Here is a 12,690-nt window from a genome sequence, read left to right as displayed (position 1 = left end):
CAAAATCGTTATACTAGATTTTATTTCTATGCATTGGGCACATTGCACACGGTTTCCTAATTCAAAACATGAAGAGAAATGTATATAATGTTTAACTAATTTACAGAAAATAATTAACATTGGGCTGTTCCAAAAAAAATAGTGTCTGCATTTGCCTTTACAAGCTCACAATATTTACTTTTTTTTTCTTTTTTAGGATTTAGCATTCCTGTGAATCACTAACCTAATATTTAGTTGTATAACCAGTTTTTTAGAACTGCTTCATATTGATGGTCATGAAAATACAGAAAAATCTTTAAATGAGAAGGTGTGCGCAAACTTTTAGTCTGTACTGTGTATATTATATATATATATATATATATATATATATATATATATATATATATAATATATACACACAGTACAGACCAAAAGTATGCACACACCTTCTCATTTAAAGATTTTTCGGCATTTTCATGACTTTGAAAATTGTACATTCACACTGAAGGCATCAAAACTATGAATTAACACATGTAGAATTATATACTTAACAAAAAAGTGTGAAACAACTCAAAATATGTCTTATATTCTAGGTTCTTCAAAGTAGCCACCTTTTGCTTTGATGACTGCTTTGCACACTCTTGGCATTCTCTTGATGAGCTTCAAGAGGTAGTCACCGGAAATGGTCTTCCAACAATCTTGAAGGATGCTTAGCACTTGTTGGCCCTTTTTCCTTCACTCTGCGGTCCAGCTCACCCCAAACCATCTCGATTGGGTTCAGGTCTGGTGACTGTGGAGGCCAGGTCATCTGGCGTAGCACCCCATCACTCTTCTTCTTGGTCAAATAGCCCTTACACAGCCTGGAGGTGTGTTTGGGGTCATTGTCCTGTAGAAAAATAAATGATGGTCCAACTAAACGCAAACCGGATGGAATAGCATGCCGCTGCAAGATGCTGTGGTAGCCATGCTGGTTCAGTATGCCTTCAATTTTGAATAAATCCCCAACAGTGTCACCAGCAAAGCACCCCCACACCTCCTCCTCCATGCTATGCTTCACGGTGGGAACCAGGCATGTAGAGTCCATTCATTCACCTTTTCTGAGTCGCACAAAGACACGGTGGTTGGAACCAAAGATCTCAAATTTGGAGTCATCAGACCAAAGCACAGATTTCCACTGGTCTAATGTCCATTCCTTGTGTTCTTTAGCCCAAACAAGTCTCTTCTGCTTGTTGCCTGTCCTTAGCAGTGGTTTCCTAGCAGCTATTTTACCATAAAGGCCTACTGCACAAAGTCTCCTCTTAACAGTTGTTGTAGAGATGTGTCTGCTGCTAGAACTCTGTGTGGCATTGACCTGGTCTCTAATCTGAGCTGCTGTTAACCTGCGATTTCTGAGGCTGGTGACTCGGATAAACATCCTCAGAAGCAGAGGTGACTCTTGGTCTTCTTTTCCTGGGGCGGTCCTCATGCGAGCCAGTTTCTTTGTAGCGCTTGATGGTTTTAGCAACTGCACTTGGGGACACATTCAAAGTTTGCCCAATTTTTCGGACTGACTGACCTTCATTTATTAAAGTAATGATGGTCACTCGTTTTTCTTTACTTAGAATTTGTACTATGGCAAGAAAAAAGCAGCTAACAGTCTATTCAGTAGGACTATCAGCTGTGTATCCACCAGACTTCTGCACAACACAACTGATGGTCCCAACCCCATTTATAAGGCAAGAAATCCCACTTATTAAACCTGACAGGGCACACCTGTGAAGTGAAAACCATTTCCGGTGACTACCTCTTGAAGCTCATCAAGAGTATGGCGTCACAACGCGGTATCCACAACAACCAGCGGTAGATACCGCATTGTGACGCCATACCTGTCCATTCCTCTGATCCAGGCAGTCCTTTATGGACCCACTTACGATACCAGCTCTTGTCTACCAATCCTACTACAGTCTGTATACTGTCAACTGAAGAAGGTCCTTATTGACCGAAACGTTTTGTATTGTATATTATGGACTGCAATAAATTTTCACTATTTTGAATATACATTCGAGTGCCAAGGTTATTCCTACAAATGGCCGAAAGTGTTGACTCCCCCTTGAAATTGTACCAGAAAATGAAGTATTTCTCCCAAGCAATTATTGCAATTTCACGTTTTGTTATACATATGCTTATTTCCTTTGAGTGTATGGGAACAAATGCAAAAAGAGAGAGACAAAAGGGCAAACTGGATATAATTTCACACAAAACCCCCAAAATGGGCTGGACAAAATTGTTTGCACCTTTTCGAAATTGTGGGTAAACAACTTTGTTTCAAGAATGTGATGCTCGCTCAAACTATCCTGTGGCAATTGACAGGTGTGGGTAATATGAAAATCACACCTAAAACCAGATAAAAAGACTTGAGTACTCAATTTGCTGAAAAATATCAACTATCTCAAGGTTACAAGTCCATCTCCACAGATCTTGATGTTCCTTTATCCACGATACGCAACGTAATCAAGAAGTTTACAACCCATGGCACTGTAGCTAATCTCCCTGGAGATGGACAGCAGAGAAAAATTGATGAAAGGTCGCAACGCAAGATAGTCTGGATGGTGGATGAGCAGCCCCAACCAAGTTGCAAAGAAATTTAAGCTGTCCTGCAGGCTCAGGATGCATCAGTTTCAGCATGAACTATCTGTCGACATTTAAATGAAATGAAACGCTATGGCAGGAGATCCATTAGGACCCACTCACATGACTTTTGCAGCCAATTACTGATCTAAGCAGTCACATGCTGTACATGCTAACTCTGCAGCTCAGGCCAGTAATTAGCTGCAGGGACACTGTGATATGGCTCATACTCACTGTAGAACCGGCAGGGCCTACAAGAGTGGAGGTTCTGGAGATACCAGCGGAGAAGTAACACTTATTTTTTTAATTTCTGAACACTGAATTGCAAAATGCTATGGAATATATTGTAGCTTAGTGAAAGAAGACAAATATTTCCTACATTTCAGTTTTTTTTATTTTCAGGAAATAAAAACCTGGAAAACTTTTAAACTGTCAGATGAAATTTACTCCAACGATGTAAAACCATGCACACTCCACAAAAAGTGTATTTTCATTTCTCTAAGTAAATTAAAGAAGTAAAACTAAAAAAAAATATTTCCTTTTAAATTGTGAAAATGGTACTTTTTTTATATACTTGCTTATGATATTCAGAAACAAAGTGTAAAGACTGCTGTAAAAATTCTTCCCATTGACATTATTGAAGGGGTTGTCCACTACTTACACAACCCCTTCTTAATCCGTATGATTCCCTCTTATAAAACAATAACACTTATACTCCCCTCTAATGCCGACACTGTTCCAGCAGTGTCAACACTTGCTCTCCCAAGGATCATGTGACATTGCTATGTCAGGCGATCCCTGTGACCAATCAGCTGCCATGTCACTCTCTCCCACCTTCATACATATCACATATAACCGGAAGAAGTTACAAAATAGCAGCTCTCACTTCATCTAAATGTGATTGATCCAAAGGAGAAGAGAGTGAAGAGGCTACTGATTGGCTGCAGGGATCATGTGACCTAACAATGTCATGTGATCCCCGGGAGAGCCAGTGTCGACACCACTGGAACAGCACAGTCACCGGAGGTGAATATACTGTAAGTGTTATCATTCTACTGAGGCCAAACATATGGATTAAGAAGGGTTGTCCGAGTAGTGGTACAAATGGGACACACAATTTAACTTTTAAGACAATTTCAGGACAGATAAGATCATGATTCCTGGATTCATTTTTGCATGGAATATTATATATGAAGCAAACGCCTGAGTGACAGCATGCAAATGTCAGTTGTCCCAGAGATTATTTATTGCTACTTTTAATAAAGAATCCACCAGCCCTGGAATTGTAACTAAAATGACACTTAGCTTCTTTGAAGCCATGATCTATCAGCACCGGCCGTGCTAGCTCATTTATAAATTATGTTCGTTTCTCCAAGTAGCTTTTATAATGAGAATATACTCTTGTTAACATTGAATATCTTAACACCATGATCTGCTCCACAGCTCGCCAGCTGCAACCACTCTGCATTGTCCGGATCATCATGTCCAGCACGACCTGGCTTGCTTCTCCAGCAGAGCTGCTTGACAGTCAGAGTGTGACAAAGGCTGAAAGAGATAGAATGGAATAAGGAAAGGATCTGTGTGACAACAGGAAAATGTCAAACTCAGCTGGGCTGCAAGATTCAAATACCATCTTACATCTAATTAGTCTACTTTATCTCACTTCTGCCAACCGGGAGAAATTGACTTGTCACAACCTGCAGGTATTAAACATGCCGGAATTGCCAAGGTTATTAACAACACTAATGACATTTTATCCCTTCGCTTGTCAATAATTTAAACTGCAAACTCTTCATCAATTTTAACTTTCAACACATTAGTGTCGGGTCACACTTCTCAATTATCATTTAATGATTTTTTGGGAGGGGATAATCTTACATTGCAATAAAAAGATTTGTCATATTTCTAGACATGCACCAGATAAACTGATATGTGCACCAGCTGAATATACTGTATCGCTATCCCAATTTGTCATTTCATGTACAGATTCTGCCATTTTACCAACTAAAAAAAAAATAAAAAGCCTATTAGGTTTACTAAAAAGAAGTAAAAGTGTGTGTTTAAAACACACAAATTATATATATAATATTTGTCATGTAAAAAAAAAATCATACCAAGAACTTTTTCCACCTTTAATATCACCCTTAATCTGTACAATTAAGTTGAAAAATAAAATGAATTTTTTTCATGTAGAGAAACAAAAATAAAAGAACTAAAATAATGTTCACCCTTAGACTAATATTAAACTACCCTTTGAATTTACGGCAGCATTCTTTGGGTAGACGTCTATCAGCATGGCATATCTAGATTTGGCAGTCTTTGCCCACTCTTCCTTGCAGTAGCGTTCCAAGTCTGTCAAATTGAGAGAACATCTCCTGTGTACAGCCTTCTTCAGGACACCCCCCACAGATTTCCAATTGGATTTAGGTCTACGCTCTGGCTGAGCCATTCCAAAACTTTGATCTTGTTTAGATGAAATCATTCTTTTCTTGATTTGGAGGGTCATTGTTGTGCTGAAAGGTGAAATTCCTCTTCATATTCAGTTTTTTAGCAGAGGCTTTGTTGCAAAATTGACTTGTATTTTGGGTTTGTTCCTAATTCACTCCACCTTGACCAGAGCCCCAGTTCCAGCTGCTGAAAAACTGCTCCAAAGCATAATGCTGTATCCACCATGCTAGTGTTCTTTTGGTGATGGTCAGTGTTGGCTTTGGGTCAAACATATCTTTTGGAATTATAGCCTAAAAGTTTGACCGTTGACAGTCTTCTGAGTTCCATGGTATCTCATGCCTTGGACATTTTTTGTACCCTTCTGCTGACTGACAACTTTCAACAATGAGACCCCTTTGCTGGAAGCTGTTTATGGACCATGGCTTTTGCTGAAAACTGCAACTAAGAAAATGTCAAGAAAATCCTATTAGAACAGCTAGATATGGGGTTAATCAGAATCACTATAAATGGTGCCAACTGTGTACTGACTACTATATAACATGACGATAAATGTGATCGGCTAATTCTGAACACAACCACATCCCCAATTATAAGAGGGTGTTCACACTTATGCAACCACATTATTTCAGCTTTGTTATTTTTATCTTCCCCCACTAAGTGATTTAATTTTATTTCTTACTGGATTTGTACAAATTATGGATAATATTAAAGGTAGAAAATGCACTGAGATTATTCTTCATGGTCCAATTCTTTGACATGACAAAAACCTGACATTTTAAAATGGGTGTGTAGGCTTTTTATATCCACTCTATATGTACAAACAAATGTGTATACACACACAAGAAAAAATATATATATTGACCATAGCAACCACATTATTACCCGTTGTATGCTTCTTGAACTTGGCAGTCAGATATTTCCTAAAGGTGTTGGATGATGCTACCTCTTCCTTTCCTAGCTGAAGCAATCACAAAAGTTTCCTAATGTGTAGAGGAAGAACACAGCAGTTTACATGTAATGTCAGTGCTGTGTGCTCCTCCAAAACTTTGGGTACTGGCAGTGGTAAAGTCTTGTGCTGGCTACTGGCAACAGGTGGGGAAAATTGTTCTCCTTTAACTTCCAGCTGATGAAGCAGAGTAGGAAAGGAGCCTGTGATCACTGCTTTGTCATGTTCCTCATTAACTTCTCCTTGCTCAAGTGGACATCACCACTGGCCTTGTCAAAAGGGCATGTCTCCAAACAATTTGACACTGTGCAATCAGTGCTGGCAATGACAGACTGTGTAGCAACACACCATATTGATTGGGCAAACTGTAGAAATTTTCAGTTGTCAAATTAGTCACATGAAGAATAGAAGAGAGATGACAGGTTATTTCATTGAAATGCAAATGCTTACTGAAAGTAGAATGTAGACCAGAAGTGGGTACTGTCACTTTCTCCAGCCCATGGCAGATTCCTGGGGACTGCAGTGCTTCGACTATCTGCTCCGTTTTGCCAGCTGCCAGCCCTTTAATTCCTCCCTACACTTGAAACACGAACACTCAGCATTCACTACCGCATGCAATGAAGGATTACGTCCTGAAGCTGGCCAGTGCCCATGTCAGGACGTTCCTTGCGGGCAGAGTTAGCGCGCTCTGCGCTCCAGTCCCTCTGATGAAGACAGCAGCCCCAGAGTCCTATGTGATCTTTACACCAGTTCCAGTTTCTCCTATGAAATGTATATACCAGTCCCAGTGTCTCTTATGTGATGTACATAGCAGTCTCAGTATCTCCTATGTAATGTATATGCAGCAGTCTGTTTCTCCTATGTGATGTACAGCAGTCTCGGTGTCTCCTATGTGATGAATATATTGCAGTCTTAGTGTATAATATGTGACTTCCCAGTGTTCTATACATGTATCATTAGGGGAGAGTTAATTAATTAGTGGTTAGCGCTGTTGCTTTGCAGTGCTGGGGTCCTGGGTTCAAATCCCACCAAGGACAACATCCGCAAAGAGTTTCTATGTTCCTCCCAAGTTTGCGTGGGTTTCCTCCCACACTCTAAAGACATACTGAATGGGGAATGTGATGTGGATTGTGAGCCCCAATGGGGACAGTGATGTCTGCTAAGCACTGTGGAATATAATGGCGCTATATTAGCAAAGCATAATAAATACATAATAATTAGTGTTGAGCAAGTATGTTCTATTAACCCTTTCGCCAAGTATGCTCGGGCCGAGCTCCGAGTATTTACAGCTGCTCGGTGATAAGGTAAAATCGCTCCCGTGTGCATGATTTGCGACTGTTTGACAGTTTTATTACATGTGAGGAATGTCTATTTCTTACACATTCCTCACATGTAATTAAGCTGTCAAACAGTTGCAAATCATGCACACGGGAGCGATTTAACCTTATCACCGAGCAGCTGTAAATACTCGGAGCTCGGCCCGAGCATACTCGGACAGAACATACTCGCTCAACCCTAATAATAATAAAATAAATGTTTGACCATATACAGTGGGTACGGAAAATATTCAGACCCCTTTAAATTTTTCACTCTTTGTTTCATTGCAGCCATTTGGTAAATTCTAAAAAGTAATTTTTTTTTCTCATTAAGTACACTCTGCACCCCATCTTGACTGTAAAAAAACAAATGTAGAAATTTTTACAAATTTGTTAAAAAAGAAAAACTGAAATATCACATAGTCATAAGTATTCAAACCCTTTGCTCTGTATTGAGTAGAAGCAGCCTTTTGAGCTAGTACAGTCATGAGTCTTCTTGGGAATGAAATGATGCAACAAGTTTTTCACACCTGGATTTGGGGATCCTCTGCCATTCTTCTTTGCAGATCCTCTTCAGTTCCGTCATGTTGGATGGTGAACGTTGATGGACAGCCATTTTCAGGTCTCTCCAGAGATGCTCAATTGGTTTTAGGTCAGGGCTCTGGCTGGGCCAGTCAAGAATTGTCACAGAGCTGTTTTGAAGCCACTCCTTTGTTATTTTAGCTGTGTGCTTAGGGTCATTGTCTTGTTGGAAGGTGAACCTTCGGCCAAGTCTGAGGTCCAGAGCACTCTGGAAGAGGTTTTCATCCAGGATATCTCTGTACTTGGTCGCATTCATGTTTCCTTCAATTGCAACCAGTTGTCCTGTCCCTGCAGCTGAAAAACACCCCCATAGCATGATGCTGTCACCACCATGTTTCACTGTTGGGATTGTATTAGGAAGGTAATGAGTAGTGCCTGGTTTTCTCCACACATACTGCTTAGAATTATCACCAAAAAGTTCTATCTTCATCTCATCAGACCAGAGAATCTTATTCCTCATAGTCTGGGAGTCCTTCATGTGTTTTTGAGCAAACTATGCGGGCTTTCATATGTCTTGCACTGAGGAGAGGCTTCCGTCGGGCCACTCTGCCATAAAGGCCCGACTGGTGGAGGGCTGCAGTGATAGTTGACTTTGTGGAACTTTCTCCCATCTCCCTACTGCATCTCTGGAGCTCAGCCACAGTGATCTTGGGGTTCTTCTTTACCTCTCTCACCAAGGCTCTTCTCCCATGATTACTCAGTTTCGCTGGACAGCCAGGTCTAGGAAGACTTCTGGTGGTCCCAAACTTCTTCCATTTAAGGATTATGGAGGCCACTATGCTCTTAGGAACCTTGAGTAATGCAGAAATTCTTTTGTAACCTTGGCCAGATCTGTGCCTTGCCACAATTCTGTCTCTGAGCTCCTTGGGCAATTCCTTTGAGCTCATGATTCTCATTTGGTCTGACATGCACTGTGAGCTGTGAGGTCTTATACAGACAGGTGTGTGCCTTTCCAAATCAAGTCCTATCAGTTTAATTAAACAAAACTGGACTCCAATGAAGGAGTAGAACCATCTCAAGGAGGATCAGAAGGAAATGGACAGCATTTGACTTAAATATGAGTGTCTAAGCACAGGGTCTGAATACTTATGACCATGTGATATTTCAGTTTTTCTTTAATAAATTTGCAAAAATTTCTACATTTCTGTTTTTTTTTCAGTCAAGATGGGGTGCAGAGTGTACTTTAATGAGAAAAAAAAAAAACTTTCCGTACCAACTGTATAGCAGGATAATTTTCAAGTTGATATTTATTACATAATTCGCAAGCCATACATAATTATGAAAATGGCCAATGGCAGGAAAAAAAAAGGTTCCTCTCACCTGATGTAGACAATGACAGCTTCTCTTTGGAGGGTGCTATATTATAACTACTCAATGAAGGCAAAACACAAGTGCTGAAGAACTAACCGAAAAAAACACTCACCTTTGGTCTATCTCATAAGCCTTTATCCAGTCATTAGGAGTAATGATGTACTGCCATTTGTACAAATTAATCTTGCCACAGTCTAACCCAACAGAAATGATATAGCTAGATAAGAAAAAATGATGTCACTTAAAGGTTCCCAGTGTAATCTTAAAGGGAACCTGTCACATCCTAGCTACCCTCTAGACTGCCCCCCCACATCGCTGTTAGTGATGCAATGTGCATCACTAACAAGCTGTTTTCAAGAAAATTGATGCAGCTATAATTATTTTATAATGTTTAATATACTTAGATCCTACCTGCTCATTCAGTCATAGGGGCGCGCTTGTCATATTCAGACATTGGCGGGAAAAGCTTTCATTCACTGCTGGCGCCACCCATGTATTTGTATCCTGCTCCAGGCAAGCGCTGATATTGTGGGGCGCAGGAGCACTTGCATATGTCCGGCCGCCTGCGCAGTGAGGCTGTGTGATTACCAGCTTCACTGCGCATGCGCCGGGAACATAGCGCGTCATAGCGCATGCGCAGTAAAGCTGTGTAGTTTGCAGATGCACTGCGCACGCGCTATGACGCTCTATTTCCCTCGCATGCGCAGTGAGGCTGTGTGATTACCAGCTTCACTACGCATGCGCTATGACGCACTATGTTTCCGGCGCATGAATATGACAAGCACGCCCCTATGACTGAAAACGCAGGTAGGATCTATGTATATTAAATGTTATAGAATCATTATAGCTGCACCAATTTTCATGAAAACAGCTTGTTAGTGATGCACATTGCATCACTAACAACGCTATGGGGGCAGTCTAAAGGGTAGCTAGGACGTGACAGGTTCCCTTTAAACATATCTAAATAATGCACATAGCACACAGAAAATACAATCTATAAAGCATGTTTGCTTGTCTCATCACAGATATGGAAGCCACTGTAGCGATCAGCTGAGCCCCCGGCAAACAGAGGGTTTTGCCAAGGAAAGCCAGAGCCAACCAAACATTTACTCTCTAACATTTAGCAGCTGCTGAAGGATGGATATTGTAAATACATGGAGCCATTTAGATAATAGCCCAATTCTGATAGAGGGAGACTCTGCTTGTTGAGATACACCCTCTGACATCCGAATGCCCTAATACAGACGTCCATATGCTTTATACTGCAGGATCTCATCAATAATACATAAAGGAAGGGAAAACCACATCATCTATTTACATGATTACCTTCCTTGAGAAGCAATTACTTGGTTCACACTGACAGCAGTGACGGAGTCTCCCGTATCCAGAGGTGTAGAGCAAGGCTTGACAGATGCGCAGCTTTTCTCATCCATGTGATCAGACACCTCACAGTCACCCCATACAATCACCTAAATAATAATAATATTTTTTATTTCTACATCACCAACATATTCCGTGGCACTTTACAATTAAGGAGGGACATGTACAGACAGTAAATTCAATACAAGGTAAGACAGTTTAAACAGTTACATTAGGCGTGAGGTCCCTGCTCGCAAGCTTACAATCTACAAGGAAACGGGGGGACAAAATAGGTGAAAAGTGCTTGTTATTTCAGGTCTAGCAATTATAATAGGGATTTTCATATAAGGCTTCATAATCCGGTCATCAGCCCGTATGTTTAAGTGCAATAATCAAGTATTGAGTACAGTTATTGTGTGCATGGAGGGTGTGCAGACAGATGAATAGTAGGGAACAGATTCTGAATAATATTTTGAAAGAGGGAACAGGTGAAAGTTAGTTTAGTGAGTTGAGGTGGTAGGCTTGTTTAAAGAGAGAGGTTTTTAAAGCACACTTGAAGACATGGGCTAACCATCAGTCAGACTGTTTGGGGTAGTGCATTCCAGAGAACTGGCGCAGCACGAGAGAAGTCTTGGAGACGGAGGTGCGAGGTTACGATTATGGGGGATGTTAGTCTCAGGTCATTTGTAGAACGGAGGAAATAATGGATATATAGAAAGAAATAATGATTAACATTGCAAAAAAACATTATGCTCAACACATCCACACAAACGTACAGAAGTCTGCCTATGACAAATAATTATCACCTATCCAGATTGATGAACAAATTGTTGGGACCCCCACAGATCACATGAGATAATTGCCACCCCCATTTGAATGGAGTGGAAGTCACGCATGCACGCTACTGCTCCATTCAAAGTTTATGGAACTGAAGATGGCTAACTGCTGTTCTCGGCTACCCCAGTCAGTCCCATAGGCAATGAATTCTGCAGTGTACATGTGTGACTATTGCTTCATTCAAGCAGGGGACAAAGGACCCCCATTCTTTCGATCAGTGGGTGTACTAGCTTTGGGACCACAAGCAATCATACACTTATCACATGATCTATGCAGAGCTGATACATGTTGTTCACAGGTTACTCTGTTCAAATATAATGTTAGATATTTTACACAATATTATAGGTTATGCTATAGCTGGAAATTGCAGATCACAATAATCAGAAAAAAATAACCCTAATTGAAGATTCACCTTTGAAAAACATTTTTAATTATCTCATTATGTCCAAAATTCTGTGGCGATTCATTTAATACGTTATCGTTATTACAATCAGATGTTTTCTTGCAAAGTTCAAACCCTCCTGCAAGGCCATGGAGTTAAAGACGACCTGTCACCTATTCCTGCTGCTCCTATGACTAATCCAATGTTTATTTTTTCTTAAACCTGCCATAAGGTTCCAGAAATATGGACCTTTTAATTTAGTGCTAACTTTTATGGTTTGTACCAAAGGGTTGTTGATCACAACATTCTCTAGAGGTGTAGATTTAGGTTGCTCTGCTTTATTACCCTGTGAGCATCACCCCCTTGGGAAAGAAAAAGCCATATCTCTGGAACTGTATTGTAGATTTAAAAAGAAAAAAAACGACTGACTACTAATGGGAGCAGCAGAATTGAAGGTAGAGCAAAAACTAGTAATTTTTGACATGACGACAGGTTCTCCTTAAGAGGTTCAGCAAGAATGTGATCGAAATGGACCCTGTGACATATTTCAAACTGCAACCTATCCTAGTCAGGATTCAGGATGGATTGCAGACTGAAAACATCACTCGAGACGTGTCTCAAATGACAGAAAAGCAGGATTGTAAACACGCACATCTCACTCAGGTGCCAGAGCAGGGCTGTCACACGAGAATAAATAAATGTTTTCCCCCTTCTTGAGTCATATGGAGTTTTTGTCTCCAGCGTCATACTGCTCCATGCATATTTGTATACCCTTTCTGCTCAGTCAGTCTCGGTGCCCTGCTATAAAGCTGTCAGACTGACAATGCAGAAAAGGTATACAAATATGCATGGAGGATGATGCTGGATATAAAACCCCTGTGGGACTTGAGCAATGAGTAGAAGATGTTTTTCTTCACATCTCA

The 12,690-nt window shown here is 40.5% G+C and overlaps 1 protein-coding gene across 3 annotated transcripts in view; it reads right to left on the bottom strand.

Annotated features, from left to right (window-relative positions):
• Positions 1-442: 442 nt before the first annotated feature.
• Positions 443-12,690, bottom strand: part of ELP2 (elongator acetyltransferase complex subunit 2) — a 102,578-nt gene continuing 90,330 nt past the window's right edge. For all 3 annotated transcript variants that reach the window (XM_073678611.1, XM_073678609.1, XM_073678610.1), the window contains 3 exons: positions 10,516-10,658; positions 9,302-9,406; positions 443-4,131 (listed from right to left, as the gene is read on the bottom strand). In XM_073678611.1, the coding sequence (XP_073534712.1) occupies positions 3,969-4,131; positions 9,302-9,406; positions 10,516-10,658 (411 nt within the window). In that variant the 3' untranslated portion in view covers positions 443-3,968. The remainder of the gene's footprint in view (positions 4,132-9,301; positions 9,407-10,515; positions 10,659-12,690) is intronic.

The sequence above is a fragment of the Phyllobates terribilis genome, unplaced genomic scaffold (genome assembly GCF_046119375.1).
Source record: "Phyllobates terribilis strain yellow unplaced genomic scaffold, ASM4611937v1 Scaffold_4__5_contigs__length_816908805, whole genome shotgun sequence".
In the NCBI taxonomy this organism is placed as follows: domain Eukaryota; kingdom Metazoa; phylum Chordata; class Amphibia; order Anura; family Dendrobatidae; genus Phyllobates; species Phyllobates terribilis.
This window is presented reverse-complemented; position numbering and strand designations above follow the sequence as displayed.